This window comes from Chelonia mydas, chromosome 1, assembly GCF_015237465.2.
Source record: "Chelonia mydas isolate rCheMyd1 chromosome 1, rCheMyd1.pri.v2, whole genome shotgun sequence".
In the NCBI taxonomy this organism is placed as follows: domain Eukaryota; kingdom Metazoa; phylum Chordata; order Testudines; family Cheloniidae; genus Chelonia; species Chelonia mydas.
In genome coordinates, this window is record NC_057849.1 from 254,526,932 (window position 1) to 254,546,987 (window position 20,056).

General features: G+C 54.0%; 2 protein-coding genes across 6 annotated transcripts; both read right to left on the bottom strand.

Moving 5' to 3' along the window:
* Positions 1–39: 39 nt before the first annotated feature.
* SSTR3 (somatostatin receptor 3) lies at positions 40–7,230 on the bottom strand. Its single transcript, XM_037880991.2, has 2 exons — positions 5,710–7,230; positions 40–2,276 (listed from the first exon to the last, which is right to left on the bottom strand). The coding sequence occupies exon 2, from the start codon at positions 2,237–2,239 to the stop codon at positions 1,010–1,012; it is 1,230 nt and encodes a 409-aa protein (XP_037736919.1). The 5' UTR covers positions 2,240–2,276; positions 5,710–7,230; the 3' UTR covers positions 40–1,009.
* Positions 7,231–9,686: 2,456 nt separating this feature from the next.
* Positions 9,687–19,814, bottom strand: RAC2 (Rac family small GTPase 2). 5 transcript variants are annotated; one of them, XR_006289596.1, is made up of 8 exons: positions 19,582–19,804; positions 16,271–16,342; positions 14,346–14,463; positions 13,055–13,117; positions 12,027–12,186; positions 10,637–10,769; positions 9,857–9,931; positions 9,687–9,730 (listed from the first exon to the last, which is right to left on the bottom strand). XR_006289596.1 is itself a non-coding variant. In XM_007062634.4 (7 exons), the coding sequence occupies exons 1-6, from the start codon at positions 19,614–19,616 to the stop codon at positions 10,639–10,641; spliced, it is 579 nt and encodes a 192-aa protein (XP_007062696.1). In that variant the 5' UTR covers positions 19,617–19,814; the 3' UTR covers positions 9,687–9,931; positions 10,637–10,638. The 5 variants fall into 5 exon arrangements, 3 of the variants coding, with proteins under 3 accessions (XP_007062696.1, XP_043398856.1, XP_037736928.1); XR_006289595.1 differs by having other exon boundaries at positions 9,857–9,937; positions 19,582–19,803; XM_007062634.4 differs by having other exon boundaries at positions 9,687–9,931; positions 19,582–19,814.
* Positions 19,815–20,056: the final 242 nt, after the last annotated feature.

Below are 20,056 nucleotides of genomic sequence, written 5' to 3' on the forward strand. Positions count from 1 at the left end.
CTCCCAGCATAATCATACGCACACCACACAGACTGATCCTTTGAAATTGTTCACGGGGTCCTAAATCTTTATGTCTATTCATGATAAGAGGAGGAGGGTGGTGGAAATTACAGCTTGCAGAACGCCCTGCCCCCAAACCGTGGCCTCTTAGTCTTCTTCAGTCGTCCACCAGGGCACAATAACACCACGAAACCCTGGGATCTCGAGATGGGGAAGGGTGTGTCTTATACTCTGCCCCACTGTCCTAAACCAGCCCTATCAGAACAGTCTGCAGATGGGACATGAGAACCCTTTAAAGAACCAGGATATTCCATGCAGTTGAGACGGTATCAGGTCATACAGGAGGTGGGGAGCTGTCCCCAAGAGATACTAGAGCAGCGGGGGAGGACAGGGGGGAGGGATAGCTCAGTGGTTTGAGCATTGGCCTGCTAAACCCAGGGTTGTAAGTTCAATCCTTGAGGGGGCCATTTAGGGATCGGGGCAAAAATTGGGGATTGGTCCTGCTTTGAGCAGGGGGTTGGACTAGATGACCTCCTGAGGTCCCTTCCAACCCTGATATTCTATGATTCTATGACAGCCCTAGGGGGCAGACTTTATGTATTTGTTGGGGGGTGGGAATTGTTCCCATGATCCTGCTCCAGAGTGTCTGGTTCCCATGGACACTGGAAGAAGTTGGGCAGTGACGAGGGCATTAGAGTAATTGGCAACCACTCATAATACTCTATGTGGGTTATAGGGGGATTCAGTGCTGGACTCCTCTCTGCAGCTCCCCACCCCCGTCTGCCCTTATCCGGTCCCCCTTCCGAGCCCAGCCCAGATGCTGTTGCCCCGCCCCTCCCACAGGGATTTCTGAAGTCACAGGAGGCGCTCTGCCCTTCCCGACACTCCTCGAGCTCGCCTCATCTTCAAGTGGAACCTTAGACCTTGCTGCCTCGCAGTCCACAACCCCCCACAGATACAGACTGGAGTGTCCAGGAGACCGAGGGACAGAGCCTCCCCCTTCCGTTCTCTACAAATAACTGATGTGCAGTGCATTGGGTTTATCACAGCTCCCAGGCTCCTCCGGGAGTGGCTTCTGCTCACTGCCTCCTGCTGCTGCACTGGCCAGGGGACACTCCTGTCTGCCATTGCCATTCTGGGCAATCTTGCTGACCCCGCTCTCCTCCGCTTCCTCCTCCTCCTCTTCCTCCTCTTCAGTCTTCTCTGGGGGGCGTGCCTGGCTCTGCACCTCCTGGCTCTGCACCCGGCGGGACGGCCTCAGGATGGCCCTGCGGAAACCCTGCTTGAACCGGTAGGAGAGGAAGCCGTAGATGATGGGGTTGGCGCAGCTGTTGGCGTAGGGCAGCACCACGACGAGGAAGTAGACCCCGAAGAGAGACGGCTCCTCGGGCAGCGGGCAGACCACGTTGATGATGTTGAGCACGTAGAAGGGAAGCCAGCAGAGCACGAAGACAGCCACCACGGCCACCACCATGCGAGTGACCCTGCGCTCTGACCGCTTGCGCTTGGCCGAAAGGGCCCGCACCCTCCGGCCGGAAGAGCGGACCTTGACGACGATGAGCAGGTAGCAGAGGCAGATCACTAGCAGCGGCCCGAAGAAGCCCAGCGCGGCCGTGTAGATGATAAAGCCAGCTCTCCACATGGAGGCTGGCTCGGGCCACTGGATGTGGCAGGTGCTCATCCCCCGGGGGACGTTCGAGAACACCACCACCGGCAGCACCACGACTGACGACAGCACCCACACCGTGGCGCTAACGGCCTTGGCCACGCGGGCCGTCCGCCACTTTGATGATTTCCCGGGGTGCACCACGGCCAGGTAGCGGTCGACGCTCATCACAGTCAGGCAGAAGATGCTTGTGAACTGGTTTATGGCATCCACGGCCATCACCAGGCGGCACATGAAGGAGCCGAAGGGCCAGTAGGAGAGAGCGTTCTGCGCAGCCAGGAAAGGCAGCCCCAGCATGAACAGCTCGTCTGCCAGCGCCAGGTTGAGGATATAGACGTTGGTCACCGATTCGCTCACTGAGTGGCACAGGACCACGTAGATGACCAGGGAGTTCCCAACCAGCCCAACCACGCAGACAATGAGGTAGACCAGAGGGATGAGGACTCCGCTGACATCCATGCCCGGGCTGGCAGCTGTGGATAGGTTCCCCGGGGTAGAACTTGCCCAGCTGGTGGAGATGTTCCCCTCCTCAGAAGCCACAGGAGTGGGGAAGGCAAAAGCAGGAGAGTCCATGGCAGAGGAAGGATGGGGCGAGCTCCCACTGGGTCAGCTGGAGAGTTGGAGGCAGGAGGAGAGGAAGAAGAAAGGTATTTACACTTTAAAAGTCAGAGCCGAACAAGCCACAGATAAAACAGCAGGCATAACGACACGTGGGCACAGCCACAGGTGAGAAGGAGAGGGGGGTTCAGGTGCCAGAGTCTCTGGAGCACATGGGAGAATGTCAGATGTGACCAGCTGTTTAAGAACCACCATTGGGTGATCAGGACCAGCAGGAAAATGGCCTGGTATACAGCCAAGGGACTTCCCAGGGGAAAGAGCCCAAGGGAGCAATCACAGGCCTCCGTTTCCTATTGCAAATGGCTCAGGGGCTGGTGAAGTTAGTTTCAGGGGGCCTGCTTCTCGTGTATGCTGAAGCCTCTTTGCACTGGCCCAGGAGCATATTCCTTATGTCCGTCCTGGGGAAGAACTCCCAGGCAGGGTCCCTCAGTGGAGCTGCCCCACCCAGACCTTGCCTCCACATTGCCTAAGTGCTCTCTGCATCAACACTGCTGCCTGGGCAATTGGACCAGGACATTATTGTCCACCCCCACCCCCATCCCCCACTACTGAGGCTGAGAAATCCCCTTGAAGTCCAGAGCAACTGTCAGAGGCTTGGCTTAGTGTCCTGGAAGAAGGAGAGGCAGGTTTGCGTCATCCCTGCACATGAATAAAGGAGGAGATGGAGTATTTCTAACATTCCCATTGGAGGCAGATGGCGTTATACATCCAGCGACCACCCGCCCTCACTCTCTCTGCACCGCAGCAGCAGCTCTCAGCCTTCTCGAATCCAAGTCCCTAATGGAAGGGGCAGTCCCTGCCTTACCACTCCACAGCACCAAAATAAACTTCAAGGGCTCTTAATCTTTTGATGCCCAATTGCCCATCACATCAGGCTTTGGCATGGAAACACTGAGTGAACCCTGCACAAACAAGCAGCTTGTGTGTGTGCCAGATCTCCACTGACAATGGCAGAGATTGAACATGGGACAGGAGGGACACGATTCTTTGCGGCGGGGCTGGGGCCATGTGGGAGCCGCAGCCCAGCACAGGGCAAAGCGTGGAGACACAGCCTCTTGCCCCAAGCTATGCCGGAGGCTTCTATGGTGGCATGTCTGCGATGCTCTTGGATTAGCATCTGGAAGAGTCCCTCTGAGATTTCAAATGGCAACCCCATGCCTTTGTCACCCTTTGGTGTATTGATCCCACTGCTTGGTTAGCTCCTCAAATAGTCATATTGTAAGTGGGGAGGACTTGCATGGAAGGGGATGGATGCTTAGCCCCAGGAATAGACGGCACCTTCCCCACCGCAGTCGCACCTGAGGGTCTGGGCCGGGAGACCCCTCAATGTTTCAAAGCTTAGCCCAGCTTTTCCCTAGTAACAAGGGCTGGGAATCTCAAAGGACACGATTTCCAATCCTACCCACCTCCAGCAGCTCAGAAATTAGCTAAGAACTATTTTCCCTCATGGTGTTTTTCAAACTGTACAAAACCAGGGCAGGCAAAATTTGATATTAAAAATCTAAAACATTAATCAAACTTCTGGAAGCATCAGGCAAAGTCTGAGGTTTGGGCTGGTTCTTATCATATCGGAATGTGTTGTGATGAACCTCTCAGATACACCTCCTCTGGTCACCACCGCGCCTCCCGTGTTTCACACCTTCTACTTGTACCCACATTCCAGCAGGCACCCTCTGCCCTGATTCTCTACTAAACACAACTAGGACATCCTTACGTTATCCTTGTTATCTGTGTTGAATGAGCTTCTGGTTTATGACAGGGATAGACTGGAAATGCCCAGAGAGGGAGCTGAACTGTTTAGGGAAGTCTAAGGGGGGTGTAATGGGATGAAATTGAACAATGGGAAGCTCAGGTTTCCTGACAGTGAAGTCCATTGGACTGTGGAATAACTTTGCAATGGAAGCCCCATCACTTGGGCCACTTAATACGAGGCTGGCAAAGCCCTGAGAATACACTGCAAGGGGCTGCCATGCGCTGGCCGGGAAAGATGGACGGAATAGAAAGCGTATCCTGCATCTTGGCAGGGGGTTAGACTAGATGACCCCTGCGGTCCCTTCTAACCCTCTGGTTTTATAATTCTATGATTCAATCCTTTCCAATTTCTAACCTTTATGATTCTTTGAGCTCTTCTCCAAGCTTTTCCAGAGCCTTCTCAGTGATGTATATACATGTTCATTTTTTCAGGGGAGTGGCAGGCATGCGGGCCAGGTAGAGTGATAGAGGGTATGTCCCCACTGCACAGTAAAGCCCAGGTCTGTGGGACCTGGGCTTGTGGACGCAGTGTTTCCAAGCTCACACTTGAGCATCCACACTGCATTGTAAGCCTGAGTTTACAATTGCTGGCCCCAAGTCTTACAGCTGTGCTAACATGTCCATACTGCGCTACGCAGATCTTCTGACTCAGGTCAGTGACTTGACCTGCCTCCCCACTGCACAGTGACAGGGCTTGGACCTGAGTCTCAGCTGGACTCAGGCTCTGACCCACCCAGGTCCTGAATGCTTGCTGACCAAGGCAGGCTGATTTGTGTGTGGACGGAAGGGGGCTTGGGCTCAAACTTGAGTCAGAGCCCAGACTTAGTGTGCCATGTAGACATACCTAGAGAATAGGAATAGGCTGATGGCAGGAAGTAAGGAGTGTTGAAATCTAAGTCCCATAAAGAGCAGCAGGTAGAGGCAAGGGATCTCAGTGCGCGCTCTGACTGCAGGCATGGGGATCATGGGAGTATTGGTGCAGTTGGACCTCTGGGAGGGGGGTGCAGATGTGGTGGACCCAATGAGGTTGAGGAAACTATTGGGGTATAGGATCAAAAACCTGGTTACTTAGCTTATAAGCTCTTTGGGGCCAGGACTTTTTGTACTGGGGCACCTGATGGAGTCTCTAGGTACTCCAGTAATGCAAATAAACAATAACAGTAGTACGAGTGTGTTTGTGCTTAGGGGTTGGGGACCCAGGGAGGTGGGGGTTTGTGAGGTAAATGCCAATTTCTATTTTTATCTAATAAATCCAAAGTCTTTAGGAATAAGAAACCTTTTTACTCCACATTGTCAGTGGGAAATGAGGAATCAGAGGGAGAAATTGGCGGGGGGGGGGGGGAATCACCCAAGTATAGATCAGCTTTGTAAGTGATGGGAAACCCACCTAGAATTCCCTGCAACAATGTACATAGCATCCCTCTCGAATCCTGCACCTTTTCCGTCCCTCCCACCTTGCCTTGCCCCCATTCATTCCTACTCCAGTTCATGACTCTCTCACCCCCTGCACTGGGTACAGACACCATGGCCAACGCCAGCCCCCAGTCTGTGGGGACGGAGCAGGGCAGGGAAGGCAGCAGGTTCCATGTGGGGGGACTGCAGAACCAACTTCTGCACATGAGAGCGCCTGGAGGAGAGGGCGGAAAGAGGAGGCAGATCTGCCTGGTACTTACGCGTCAATGGAATTTACATGTTCCTCCACGCGCAGGGAGAATGTGTGTCATATTGTTTCTTCTCCTTTAAAAAAAATTTCCCAATGAAATCTCTGTGTGGTTTGAGTCCTTGAGGGGCTGGAATTGCTTGTCACACTTCTCTCCAGAGGTGCCTGCTGCCCTCACCTCTTCTGCTGCTCCAGAGGTGGTGGGACTTTTCTGCCTTCCTCCAGCACTGCCACATCTGGCTGTTCACACTCTCCCATCTGGTCTCCAGGGCTTGCCTGCTGCAGGGACCAGACCCAGCTCCCAGCACTGCTCGGTGGAGCCAGGACTCACCTCTCCAGCTCTCTATCCACTGAAGTGGGGGCTTGGTGGACAGGGTTAGGTATATCAAGCGTGTCAGTTACTCCCGGGAATGATCCCACTAGCCAATCAGCATAGACTTGGTGGGGTGGGGAGGAGAGCGAGCATGAGAATAAGAGAGAGAGAATGAATGGTAGGGGAGGGAGAAACGGGTAGAAGGAAAAGAGGGGAGTACCAGTGTGATTATGATGGAGAGAGAGAGGGAGGGAGGGAGAAAGGAAGAGGGGGAGGGAGAGAGAGAACAGGAATGAGGGGGTGGTTGTGACAGATGGTGACGGAGGGCAAGCCAGACATGGAGAAGGAATGAGGGGGAGTGGAGGAGAGTGAAAGCAGGAAAGGAGAGATGCAGAGAGCGGCTGGGTGCTGTGAGAACGCAGTGCAGGGGAGGCAGGCTGGATGGAGCAGGTGGCTGAGCCCTACTTTCTAGGGGGAGTTTTTCTATAGGGCCGCGGGCAAGGTGGGGGATTATGGATGTGCAGCAGAGGAGTTCCCTGCCCCAAGGGGCTTACAGTCTAGGCAGGCACAATTGGTGCCCTCAGGGCTTCATCATGATCACCGCGCATTGGTATATGTAGGGGTTTCAGAGGGGGGGCATGAACCCCAGCTTCCACTGCACCCTTCTCCCCGCCTCTGTCCCACAAGCATCTCCAATAGGACAAGGGAGGGTGAATGGGGGAGTAGGGATCTTTCTGTCTCTACCACCTACCTATCTGAGGGCACATTCCATTTCCCTGCTGGAGCTCTCCTAGGGAACGAGACCCCCCCTTCCTCTGCCCATTGCCTCACCTCAGCAAACAGGTGATCGGATCTCAGGCACAGAAAGGGATTGGCTCCAAGGAGAGAAATCCAGCCCCCTCTGCAAACACGTCCCTCTGGATAAAAACAATAACCCCACATTGCCAAGCATTGTTCCTTCTGTGGGCCTCCCACTAATGGCTTCTCTTTCCCCGGCTCCCTTCCTCACCTCCTTCATGAGAGTGATTTCTGTTTGTTTCTTATTCCTCTGTGGGGGCGCATCTGAGATCCTGCTGGTTGCCACTTCCCACCTTCAATATCTGAGCTCCTAGGGCCAAATTCGGAACTGATACAAATGGGCACAAGTGCAACTCCATCAACTGAACATAAAATCACAGAAATGTAGGGCTGGAGACGAAACTCCAGTCCCGTGTCCCGTGTGCTGAGGCAGGGCCAAGTAAACGTAGAGCATCCCTGACAGGAGTTTGTCCAACCTGTTCTTAAAAACCTCCCGTGACGGAGGATTCCACAACCGCCCTTGGAAGCCTGGTCCAGAGCCTAACTACCCTTGTAGTTAGCAAGTTTTTCCAGATATCGAACCTAAATCTCCCTTGCTGCAGATTAAGCCCCATTACTTCTTGTCCTACCTTCAGTGGACATAGAAGACAATTGATCACTGTCCTCTTTATAACAGCTCTTAACATAGCTGAAGACTGTTATCAGGTCCCTGCCCCGCAAGTCTTCTTTTCTCAAGATTAAGCACGCCCAGTTTTTTCAACCTTTCCTCATAGGTCAGGTTTTCTAACCCTATCCTCTTTGTTGCTCTCCTCTGGACTCCCTCCCATTTGTCCACATCTTTCCTAAAGTGTGGCGCCCAGAACTGGACACAGTTCCCCAGGTGAGGCCTCCCCAGTGCAGAATGGAGCAGGACAGTTACCTCCCATGTCTTACGTATAACACTCCTGTTAATACACCCCAGAGTGATATTAGCCTTTTTTTGCAACTGCCTCACACTGCTGGCTCATATTCAATTTGTGATCCAATAAACCCCAGATCCTTTTCTGCAGGACTACCGCCTAGCCTGTTAATTCCCATTTTGTAGTTGTGCATTTGATTTTTCCTTCCTATGTGTAGTACTTGGCACTTGTCTTCATTGACGTTCATCTTGATTTCAGAGCAATTCTCCAATTTGTCAAGGTCATTTTGAATTCTAATCCTATCCTGCAAAGTGCTTGCAACCCCTCCCGGTTTGCTTGCAGCCAACAGACTGGGATCCCAGTTCTGGGCTCTGCTGGAACCTTTTTGTGTCAGCTGAGCTGCAATAAAAGGACCGCAATGCTGGCTTAGGCCTGGTTTACACTTAAAATGTAGATCAACATAGCTATGGCGCTCAGGGGTGTGAAAAAGTCATTTGTTTAATTTATCGATTAGTTCCCAAACCTCCTCTGCCGACACCTCGGCCTGGGATGAGTCCTCAGATTTTAAGCCACTCTCATGATTTTGGGGGAGGGAGGGGGCCTGCCTGACTCATGAGTTTTGAAAGCTTGGGGTTGGTGATAGATTCTGGTGTTTACACCCCCCCATACATCTGTGTGTGTAGGGAACTTGAGACCAGACTCCACTGTGTTGTGCCTACAGCACTCACACCAGCTGTGAATTGGGCCCAGGCACTTCATCTCACAGTGCAGGCATCTGCGGAGCCCACCGCCACTGAATGTTATCAGGGGTTAATGCATGAAACATAGTGCCACAGGCTGTCTCTGAGGTGCGCCTTGCCTCTGAGCTACCCCTGAAGTAACCTGAGGAACTCCCCACCACCAGGGTTTAACCCGTGGAATTTTCTGTTACAGGCCTTAGCTGACATTAACCTTGAAACTCTTTGTTGCAGAGTGGAAAGCTGGTTCAATCCAGTCCACCTGCCCTTTCCTATTACTGCCTCTGGATTTTTCTTTACCATTTGCTTTGTCCTGAACCCTCCTCCAACTCGTTAGACTCCTGGTAGTGGGAGTGGGGAGAAGGGAAGCCTGGGTGAGCCAGGATCTGCAGTGCTCGGGAGAAGTCTGCTCGGGAATCTGCCCTTACAGCCATCACGTAATGTTACTTTCCCTATTCTGAGCAGCAGCCAAGGCTCCTGGCGCCCCTGCAGTGAATCAGTCATCCAGGTGCCGTCAGCTGCAGATTCCATCGCCCTGCTGGGGCAGCTCTCATCTGTTGGATTTCAGCAGATCGGTGGGCTATTTGCCTTGGTTGATGACTCATTCCCACCCCGCCCCCCTCTTTCTGCTTACCTCTCTGTATGTCTGGCTATGTTAGTGAGTGCCAATGTATGTATAGGTGTGTGTATGGGGGTAGGCATAAGTGACGGTGTGTACAGGTCCGTTGAGGAAAGTATGTAAGCTCTGACAGACTGTATTAGCAGGTGCTCTAGAGGATCCATAAGTTCAGGTAGTCCTAGGCTCCCTTCCTGTGCCCCTCACAACAGACGTGCTAGCCTTACCTTTCCTCTGCCTTTGGGGAAGAGGCTTGCCTGGGCTCTGTCAGGCTAGGCCCTTTGGCTGATAGGTCCCTGAGGAGAGGAGACTTTCTCCCACAGATACAGGCAGATCTGAAGGAAGGTTAGCAACAGCTAAATGCAGGCACCTACCAGCTCAGCCTGAGATAGGAGGCCACTCCCTTTCAGCTGATACTGCCTTCAGAACCCCCCGCCACTGTCCCCAGCTTGAATCTCAGCTGCGGTGACGCCCAGCCAGTCTGACGGCTGCAGGAGGGATTCGGCTGGTTGGCTGTGGTCCCTCCGAGTGTCCAGACACGCCTCAGCCAGCATGGTGCAGCCACAGCATCAAACCCGGACAGCCAAGCTTGCAGCGAAGTGCCAGGGAAGGGACACAAGACACCAATGGCAGGAAGGAACAGTCGGTTTATTAACTCTCATTCCCTACACAGAAATTGACAGGAGGAGGGAGGGAGGTTGTGCAAATGGACAAACGAGTGCTACAGACCCATATTGGTCCTTCTAGGCAGCAGAAACAAACAAGCGCTGTGACCACCAAGCAGTACCAAGGTCCGAGACGCTGAAACCTTCAACCACTGTTACATCAGCAGAGCCTGGTGTCGTGAGAGAGCTGAGGACTGGGGCTGGAATCTGTGTCCGGAATAACAAGAGGAGGCAGGTTGTGATACCAGCTTGTACCCTTCCATCCTGCCTTCCCCACCTCATCCATCCCTCCCATTCCAGCCCAGCTGTGGTGTGAGGAGAGAAGAGAGCCTTTTTTTCTCCCTCACCTGGCCCTGATCAGCTCTGTCTCCTGTCCCTGGCCACTCTGTGCCTCTCTCCTGCCTCCCCGGGGTCTTATGCGGAGGGTGGGGGAAGAGCAGGGGAAGCAATGTGAAGAGGGAGGAGAGGCAGCGGCTGCCTGGTAATGGACAGCTACAAAGCAGCCCCTAGTGGCCAAGCAGGAAAATTGCAGGGGGAGGGGCTTTTTTGCTGTTTTCCGTATATGTCGAGTTGATTTTTAAGGGGAGGGGCTTAAGCTCCACACCCCCCACAACAGGTCGCCCCTGTCTCCAAGGAAGCACTGAGGTCCCAGGTCAGAGGCAGGTTTGGGGGTCCCATTGCGGGAAGCTGGCAACAGCAGCCTCTCTTCAGGGTAGAGTCAGGAAGTTCAGGAGTGTGGTGCGGCAGGAAGGGGAGTCCTGCAAGGGGTCTTTCAAGGGAGAGAAGGGGAATCAAGGCAGCATCAGGGTCCTTTCAAGGGAGAGAAGGGGCGAGGGGGTTATCGACAGAGACAAATCCCCTTAGTGCTGATAGATTGGGGTCTGGAGGGGAGGGGAGCCCTTTTTCACCTACCCCTAGAGGAGGCTGCACCCCCGTTTTTTTGGTCTGGTGGGCTGGGGACAGAGAACTGCTCGGATTGCCTCGTCAAACACCGTTTTCAGGCCACGTTGCGTCAGCGCCGAGCACTCGAGGTATTTCACAGAATCTGCCAGGAGAGAAGACTGCACCATCACTGGGAGGAAATGAGAGTGAATCCAGGAGGTCCCCAGCCCAGCCCTGCAACTCTGAAGGGTCCTCACCCAGAAGAAACGCCATCAATGAAGAAATCTCAGGGGCCAATGTCAGCCAGAACAGATGCATCCATCTGTCTCTCTCTGTCTGTCTGCTCTGGCCCCCAACACTGCAGTGGCTGAGCATCTTGCAATAAGTAACACATCAATCCTCACAACACCCCTGTGAGGTAGGGCAGTGCTATTACCCCCATTTCACAGTTGGGGAACTGAGGCTCAGAGAGACTGACTTGGCCCTAGCCCTGTCAAACCTGCTTCACAGCTATGTGAGACAGATTTGATGGATCCCCAACCCTGGTCGGGCTGTCAAGATATGTGGCCAGGCTGGTGGAGCGGAGAGCATCCTCGCTCTGAGAGGGGAGGATGAGGTGGCTGTGTGGAGAATGGGAGGTAGGTTGGGGGCGAGTGCTTGTGATTCGTCCCTGGGGGAATGGCTGTGCTTCACTGACTAGCCCCCTCTTCTCTGAAATCCCAGCTGAAAACACCCCATTTCTCCCTACCTTGTGCCTCTGCGTCTCCCCCTCTCCTCCCACCTAGCTACGTCTCGGGTTCAGGGGCTACACGAGGCAAGGAAGTGCTGTACTGTGCAGCGGAGCAGGGGAAAGAGACACACACAGATGAACAAAAAAGGGTGGGGCAGAGCTACCATCTTCCCCGAGTCACTCGCACAAACTCCAGATCACGGGGACAGGAAGAGGAAGCAGCGGTTGGGTCTCTCTGAGACAAATTAAAGACCTCACTGTCCCTCCTACTTCCGGACTTGGGGAGGAGGGTTCTGCCAGCAGAGCAGCTGTGGCTTTCACAGAAAAGACTGACCAGCTAGAAGAGGCCGGGGAGGGGTAGCTGGTGGGGGATGTGTCAGCAAAAGATCCTGGCCAGAAGAGGGGCAGAAGACAGGGAGCTGAGGGGTGGGACCCCCTCACAAAGAATGTCACAAAAAGAAAAGGCCAGGCCTGTCCTTCCAGAGCCCCCAATACCCTGTTCTGTCACACACCCCTTGGCATTTCTTCCAGGTGCCCGGTAGCAGCTCCCACTCAGCTTCATGGGATCCTGCCCATGTTCCCCATCCCCTGCCAAGGAAGCACATGCCAAACTGGTGGAGAGCTTACACACACACCCCCGTCCTCTCCCCCAGCGGCCTCGGCGTATTGCCAGTACGGCCTTCTACCTACCGATCTCCTTGGCCAGCGCAAGGCCCTGCGGGTACGTGATGGGCGACAACTTCTTCTCCTTCAACTTCTCGATCGTATCCTTGTCATCGCGGAGATCCAGCTTGGTGCCCACGAGGATGATGGGAGTGCTGGGGCAGTGGTGTCGGACCTCAGGGAACCACTAGAGGGAGGTCGAGAAGGGGCCAGGAGGAGAGAGAGAAAGACACACACTCACACACCAAATAAAATCCAGCTGCCACTGTTTCCTCCTACACTGTCCTGTGTGGTAGTGTGGACAACTGCAGCCAGACTCCAATCAGCTCCATGGTGGGGTCCAGAGGCAAAGCCCCTGACAAGAGAGCCCAAAGTGGGACTTCCCTCCCCCGGAGCTGAGACACCGGAGCGGCGGAAGGGAGAGAGCTATGCAACAGCCTCAGGCTTCGCCCCCCAGCTGCCTCCCTCCCCTTTAGGTAGGAGCTGAAAGTTGCGGGGAAATACACTGTTGGTTCCCACCCCGCCCCAAGCTGAATGCTGGGGGAACGTATCCCCATGCCCCAGAAATTACCCACGCATAAGAGCTGTGCTGAGCTGGTCTTGGTTGAAAGTTGCCCCCTGAACGTGCAGGCTGCAGCAGTGAAAGCTGCTGGGGCCAGGGCAGTGAAGGGGCAGGAGAGGGGGGGCGGGTGCTAAGGAAGCACCCAGGTGAGAACGGGGAACAGTGTGTTACCCACTCTCATGTCCTGGAGCAGCACAGTTGGTGGGCCCTAGAATCTAGCCTGGTTTGTTCGTTAATCTCTCTTGGACAACCCAGAGGCTGTGGTAGGCTAATATTCTAGCTACTCCTGAGAGAGACACAAAGAAAAATAGCTCTCAGGATCCAGCTAATCCATCAGCTGTTACCACCCACACTCACTGCACAAGCGTTCCTTTTTCAAGGCCAGTGTCTATTCATGCGGCTCTCGCTGGCTCCTTGAGCTGCACGTGGCGAGTTAGTGCCTACCTCGGCCCTCTGCACACAGACACCTCCACGCCAGCCACGATGCGCTTACCTTGGCGCGGACGTTTTCATAAGAGGCCGGGCTGACCAGAGAGAAGCAGATCAGGAAGACGTCCTGTAAGGACACAGCAACATTCGAGGATTAGGCTGTGCACGTCGCACTGCGTGAGGGGGACCCCTCCCAGCACTATACTGGAGCATTCTGTCCAGCATCGGAGGGGGGTGGGCCGGTGAAAGGTGCTGGATTGACAGCCCTGGAGACTCAAGCTCTCTTGTTATCCCCCCCCAAAAGGTACAGCACCATGCACTTTCGCTCCCAATCTGTGCAACTCAGTCCTGACATTTGTGAGCCGCCTGGAGGGGAGAGAAGGTTGTTCAGTCTCCTGGTGCAGCCAGCCCTTGGTAACAGCTGACGCTGTTACTGAGGGAATCTATCATTGCTAAGTGTGGCGGTGGAGCTTTTGTGATGTGGACTCCTGTCCTACTGGGAAATGGACTGACGCCCCCTCACTCATTTCCCACAGATCATCAACCAACCATCAGATGGGGATGGTTTTGGTCTCTGCCAAGGTGGGGCCAGATTCAAACTGGTCACTATAAATGCAGGAGTGAGACCCAGTGGGTATTTGGGTACTCAGAAAAATACTTCTCTGGTGGCCCCATCACTGCACAATTTAAGCTTTAGTTTAAAAACAACAATTCTGAGCCTTTGTTTCTAGCCCTTCCAAGTTGTGAAGGAAACCTGCTGAATGTGAACTGATGCAGTGTTGTCTTCCTGAATCTGCAGCCAGACTGCCTGGGGCAATAGCACTAATGTGTGTTGACTCTGAATCTTACTGATGATCATATCAACACAATTAACTATTTCACTCCTGATTGTTTTAGCAGACTGTGGATGGAGCTTGAGTAAAGTACCACCACCCCCACTTCTTAAAGGTAAGAAGCTCTGTTTCATGGACTCAGAACGCTCCAGTCTCACAATCAGGACACAAGAAGACATGAAAGTCTCCATATCTCATTTGCAAATCCCCAGAGTCATTCAAATCCTGTGAGAGACACCTTAGTGCTGAATGATACCGTATGATATTTAGATGGCTCTCCAAAATATTCCCCATAATCCCTGCACCCTTTTGGACCCCCAAATGCATACATATAAAATAACGGGGATGGGGTCTTCGGGGGCTGGTGAGCTCTGAGAGAGGAGCAAATTAAGAGAGGAAGTCTTGCTCCATCACAGGCCAATAGTAAGTCCGACTTCTCCAGCACAGGGAGGAGATGTTGCCAAGGGAATGTGCCCTGGGTGCGATGAGTGGGGGAGCAGGGCACCCTGAGAAATGACCCACCGTCTGCGGATAGGAGAGGGGTCTTAACCGGTCATAATCCTCCTGTCCAGCTGTATCCCACAGCCCCAGGTTTACGGGCTTGCTGTCAACCATCACGTTGGCGGAATAGTTATCGAACCTGCAACGCAAAGAGAGAGAGAGAGTCGGTTCCTCAAACCAGGGAGAAGAGAGCTCAGGGGGCAGGAGGCCATGGCCACAGTGCGCCTCTTCCTCATGCGCCCAGGAGGGAAAGAGACACCCCCCTGCAGAGCTCCGGTGCTGCTGGCTCACCGAATGCCTGCACCCATCCCACCGCAACCTACCTCCCCATAGCCCAGCTGTCCCGAAATCCTTCCCAGCTCCAGCTTCTCCCACTGCCTTTGGGGCTCCATCCTGCCTGCGAAGTCCCAATCTCTTACTTCCTCTCAAGTTCCCCTTGCCAAGCTCTCCCCACGCCCCGCTCCAGCTCTGTGCTCTCTAAGCCTTCGTCTGCACCCTTTTGTTTTAGAAGTCAGATTGCCCTCTTAACCGGCTTCACGCCATCCGCCTTCTCTGTATCACACAGGACCATGCTCCCTGCCAAACCCCCACTGGACCTGGGTCAGGACGCCATGGCTTGCACCCCAACTGGTAGAAAACATGCTGTGGTATCTCTAATGCCTATAGCCAGTGAGGCTTTCCTGTCTTGGGGCAGAGCGTCCCCTGGCAGCGTGCTGGGACACAGGCTCACTGGCAGCACAGAGAACAGTTGCCACCCACACAGGTGCTCCTTGTAGGTCTCCCATCCTGAACCCATTTGTTATATTTTTCCCTGTGCAGAGAGCAACCACAAGCTCTCAGTCTAAAGTGAAGGAAAAAAGCAACAAGAAAGAACCAAAGTAAAGTCCCCGTGAGGGAGCACACCGTGTGCATCTCTCCTCTGGAACAGGCAGCCCCAACTCAGAGAACAAAATGGCTGCCTCTCTCGGCACACAGGGCAGGGGTCCTAGATACGAACCGGTGTGGTGCACAGCAAGTAGAAGTCGTCGCACAGCTACACGCACCACACCGTTTGGCACGCAGGAGGTGACAGTATCGCAGCACAATCCGGCTGCCAAGAAGAGGCGGCTTCTCATGGCCAAAAGCTCAGCTCAAACTGACCATGCCAAAGGGCGAGGATTTCAGGTGCTCCCAGCCCTGTCTGCACAGTGATTTATATGCAGCTTCCCAGGACGCTTTCCTCTGCTACTGTAGTATAACAGCAACACACACCTGGCTCTTCCAGGGAGCTGGAACCCCAAGGGCCAGATTCTGACACCCTTACCCCCACACACAGGGAGTAGCCCCAGTGACTTCAGTGGGACTTCTTGTGCAGTACGGTGCTATTCACTGAGAACAAGGGCACATGCCAGCGGTGGTGAAGGGAGAGAGGAACGTCAGCTTGCACCATCCCTAATCAACAGCTGCTAGTAGCCTGTGCTTGGGGCCATCCTAAATTGCATCCCTGATTCAGTGGCCCCTATAGGAGTTTGCAGTGGTGCAGATCTGTCCTGGCCTTGCACCTTGCTGCCTGGACACGCTCCTTGCATCCTTTACCCTGTCCCCTACAGCTAGGGTTCCCCCTGAGGCAGCACAGAATTGGCTCTGCACCAGGTATGAAGGCTCCCTGTGCCAGGGCTTATGTCTTCCTTGTGGTCCCTTTAGGTCAGGCTTCCTGGTGTAAAGGAGTCACAGGGCAATGATGAAGTGGACCCCTTGTCCCTTTCACAGCTGGCGAAATGAAGGCTGGGACTATCCAGATGCCGGACAACCCCATAGCCTACAAATGAACAGCTTTCTGGTGTCGAGACGTGACCCAGTACTGACTTATGGGTGCAGAGAGCTGGTCCTCCCAATGACTGTGTGTTCCTCTGCCCTCCTGCTTGCCCTCTGCCTGGCCCCCAGCCCTCCATCTGCTGGATACTTACACAGTGGGGATGTATTCGCCTGGGAAGGCATTGGTGGTGTAGCTGATGAGGAGACAGGTTTTACCCACAGCTCTGGAAGAGACAGAAAACACACCCAGGATCTGTTACTGTGATTCCTGCTGGGGGGGGGGAGGGGGAATATCACGTCTTCCCTGGCCAGAAAGCCAGACATAGCAGAGAGCTGGAGGAGAAGAACAGAGAAACCAGATTCCCAGCCCTAATCACTGCACAAGCAGGGTTAGAGTGTTAGAGGGAAAGGGAAGGAGAGAAGATGTTACATTGCTCTAGTGTTTTTCTAGCCTGAAAGCTGAGGCATTTTACAGACCTTACACAGGGACCGCTCAGCTGAAATGCAGCCATTCTGGGGTAGAGCACAGCAGCTGTTTTTCAGTGCACAGCAACAAAGAATTTCTGACAGGAGACGGAGGAGTATATGTGTCCATTTGATACAGCAGTGACAACGCAGAGTAACAGAATGCAGTTGCCCAGATGGCACCCCCGACAGGACAGCACCTTCTAATGCCACACTGAGACATGGCGTCAGTACGAGGGAAAGGACACCTCACGCTGTATGCGCACGGCACCATGTTGGCTTTCCTGAGGCTACCTACCAAACGTCATCGCACGCTCCTTCCAGCTGACATGGCACTCATGAGCTGGGCTGCCTGCAGCGAGGCTGCTCTTGGTGCTTCTGAGCAAGCAGCCAAAGCTTCCTCCCCCCTCCTCCCCTTCTCCTCTCATAGAGTCATAAGGTTTAAAGCCAGAATGGGCCATCAGATCATCTAGTCTGACTTCCTGTATAACACAGCAACTAGACACCTGCGGCTGGCCTGTGCCCGCCGACTCTGACTCACAGAGCAGGGCTGTTTCTTTGCTGTGTAGACTTCTGGGCTCGGCCTGGAGCACAGTGGGAGGGTCCAGAGCCCAGGGTCCAGCCTAAGGCCAGAAGTCTACACAGCAATGAAACAGCCCTGTAAGCCTGAGTCGGCTGGCACGGGCAACTACGGGTTTTTCTTTGCTGTGCAGACCTACCCTTGCAGGCCACCAGCACCACCCCTCTTTCAATGGAGCATGGTGGAGCACTAGGTGGCCAGAGCCACAACACATCCCAACCCATCCCAACCCCAGAAGAGAGTGCTAGTGTGAGAGAGACCAGGCCAAAGGGACTTCAAAGAAATGCAGGGAGAGCAGGGACTCGAACCTACATCCCCCACAGCCTGAGTGCTCAAACCACTAGGCTATGGGATATTTGGGGGAAACCAGGCTCTCTTTGTGTCCAGAAATTCCATCCTGGACCTGAGACAGCGTTTCAATGAGTTGGCACTTTCTGTCACACAAAAAAAGGTTCCCCAGAAAAGTTTCCAACCATCTCTAGTGAAGGGCAAGGGAGCCAACTGTGAAGGAAAAAAGAGATTACAAAGAGAGAAAGGAATCACAGCCAGGATAAACAGGGGAAGGATGGCCTAGTGGCTAATGGACTGGCCATTCCCAGCTCTGACTCGCTGGGTGAGCTTGGGAAAGTCATATAACCTTCCTGTGCTTCCATTTCCCCATCTGTAAAATGGAGATAACAATACTGACCTGCCTCCCAGGTGGGTGGCAGCACCTTAAAGCAATGGAATTAGCAGAGTTCTGGAGGAGGGTTATAGGGTTATTGTGCTGGGGGCCGGTTATGGGGATAGAGCCATGGAGCTGAAGGAGGGATATGGGGCTAGCAGAGCTATGGGGAGGGTTATGGGATTATTATGTTGGAGGGCAGTGATGGGGTCAGTGGGGAGGGATATGGGGCTAGCAGAGCTATGGGGGAGGGTTATGGGATTATTGTGTTGGAGGGCAGTGATGGGGTCAGTGGGGAGAGAGATGGGACTAGCAGAGCTATGGGGGAGGGTTGTGGGATTATTGTGTTGGAGGGCAGTGATGGGGTCAGTGGGGAGGGATATGGGGCTAGCAGAGCTATGGGGGAGGGTTGTGGGATTATTGTGTTGGAGGGCAGTGATGGGGTCAGTGGGGAGGGATATGGGGCTAGCAGAGCTATAGGGTTTATGGGATTAACAGTTATGGGGGAGGCTCTGGGGGTGGTAGAGTTATGGGGCAGAGTACTGGCATTGTGTTGGGGGATTAGCAGAGTTCTGGGGAGAGGTTGTGGGGCAACTGTGGGGTTAGTCCCAGGGTGTTTCCTGTGCAGGTGGTTTCAGGTACGGCTCTGTAGCCCCTAGTTTCTGGTCTTTACGGTATTTTTCTGGCAGGTACCAACATTTGTTTGGGGTTTGCTCTGTATTTCTTTGTCCCTCCCCCACCCTCTCGCCTGCCCCTGCCTCCAAGGTGGTTTCTATAATTTGATCGTTTGTTTGCAAACTTCCTCCTGGGGCCAGTTGAAAGGAGGAAGTGACTGCGGGGTGCAGGGCCTCTGCAAATGTCACTTCATATGCTACCGATAGCTGCCCCAGATAACAGCATCACCAGCTCCTAGCCTGGAAGTGGTTTAACCCTCACAGTGCCAGACACTACTCCCGCCTCGCAGATGCTCTCCTGGGCCCTGGCTGCTTGTCTCTTAGTGCCCCTGCAGGGGCAGTAGCCCCCTGTGGCCCACCTTGAGGAAGCTCCTGCTGTTGAAGGCCTTGGCTGGGCCATATCCACTGACAGCAGGGTGCACACTGGCCAAGCGATGGATAAGCCAGGCTATGATTATGCTGTGCTCAGATGCCCAGGGTTTCATTGCCTCACATACCTAAGGCAGACGGAGGGCATGGTGTGTCTCAGGGACGAAGGGGAAAGGAACATCTCCTCCCTGCTGCGTCCATGGGAGTCCCACTGAATGATCTCCTGGACAACTCATGGAAAGAGCATAGGTTCTGAGATCCACGGAAGAGGACCCACGGCGCTATCCATGCATCACTGCCATGTGTCAGTCACCCACACCGCTGGCTTGTGGCGTGGCCCAGTAGAAGGGAAACCACAATCTCCCCCACTGTATATTACACCTGACTCCCGTTCTACCAGCAATAGCTGCAGTGAGGGAGGCACTGTAGAGGCGACACCTTCATCTAGGGGAGATTGGCCAACCTACAAATAGTTCGTGCTTCAGTGGGCCTTTTACACCTGCCCCAGAAAATGCCCATCCCCCATCCCGACATAACGCACGACCTCTGTCGCAGGCTGCCCTCCTGCATGCCCTGCCTGGCAGAGAAAGAGAGCGAAAGCAGTTCAGAGGAAGTCAAAAGCAAAGAAGGTGAAATGTCACCAAGAAACAACCTTCCCCCTTCTCTGTCCTCCCCTCCCCCACCCCCACCAAAAAATAGAAGGGTACGTACCCATCTCCCACCACCACACACTTGATGGCCTGCATTTCTCTGGCCTCAAGGAGGAGGGCGGCTCCTGGGGCAGGAGGAGTCAGGCAGAGCTAATGCTCTCAGGTGACCAGAGGAAAGACCTGTACAAATGTAATGTCAAATCTAGCGTTGAAGGGAGCAGCAGATCGTGGGGAGGGAGGAAGTGGAAGAGAGAATGTTACTTAACCCTCCCTTTCCCATCAGTCCCTCCCCTCTGGTAGTCGAGGCCACTGGCTGAAGGCGGGGCATGTGCAAGCAAGCAGTTTGAAAGACAGTTTCATGAGCCAGATGACTCAAGTAATTTCTTTTCTATGCTTCCTGTCCCCCAGCTTTGAGCAGCAGGGGGTGCTGTGCTGCCTCCAGCCAGGGGTTCAATTAAGGTGAAGAAAGAAGGAACACCATTCCCGCCCCTTTGCAGAGAGCAAAGGGTGGAGTCCCCCTTTTCTTCCTGTCTTCC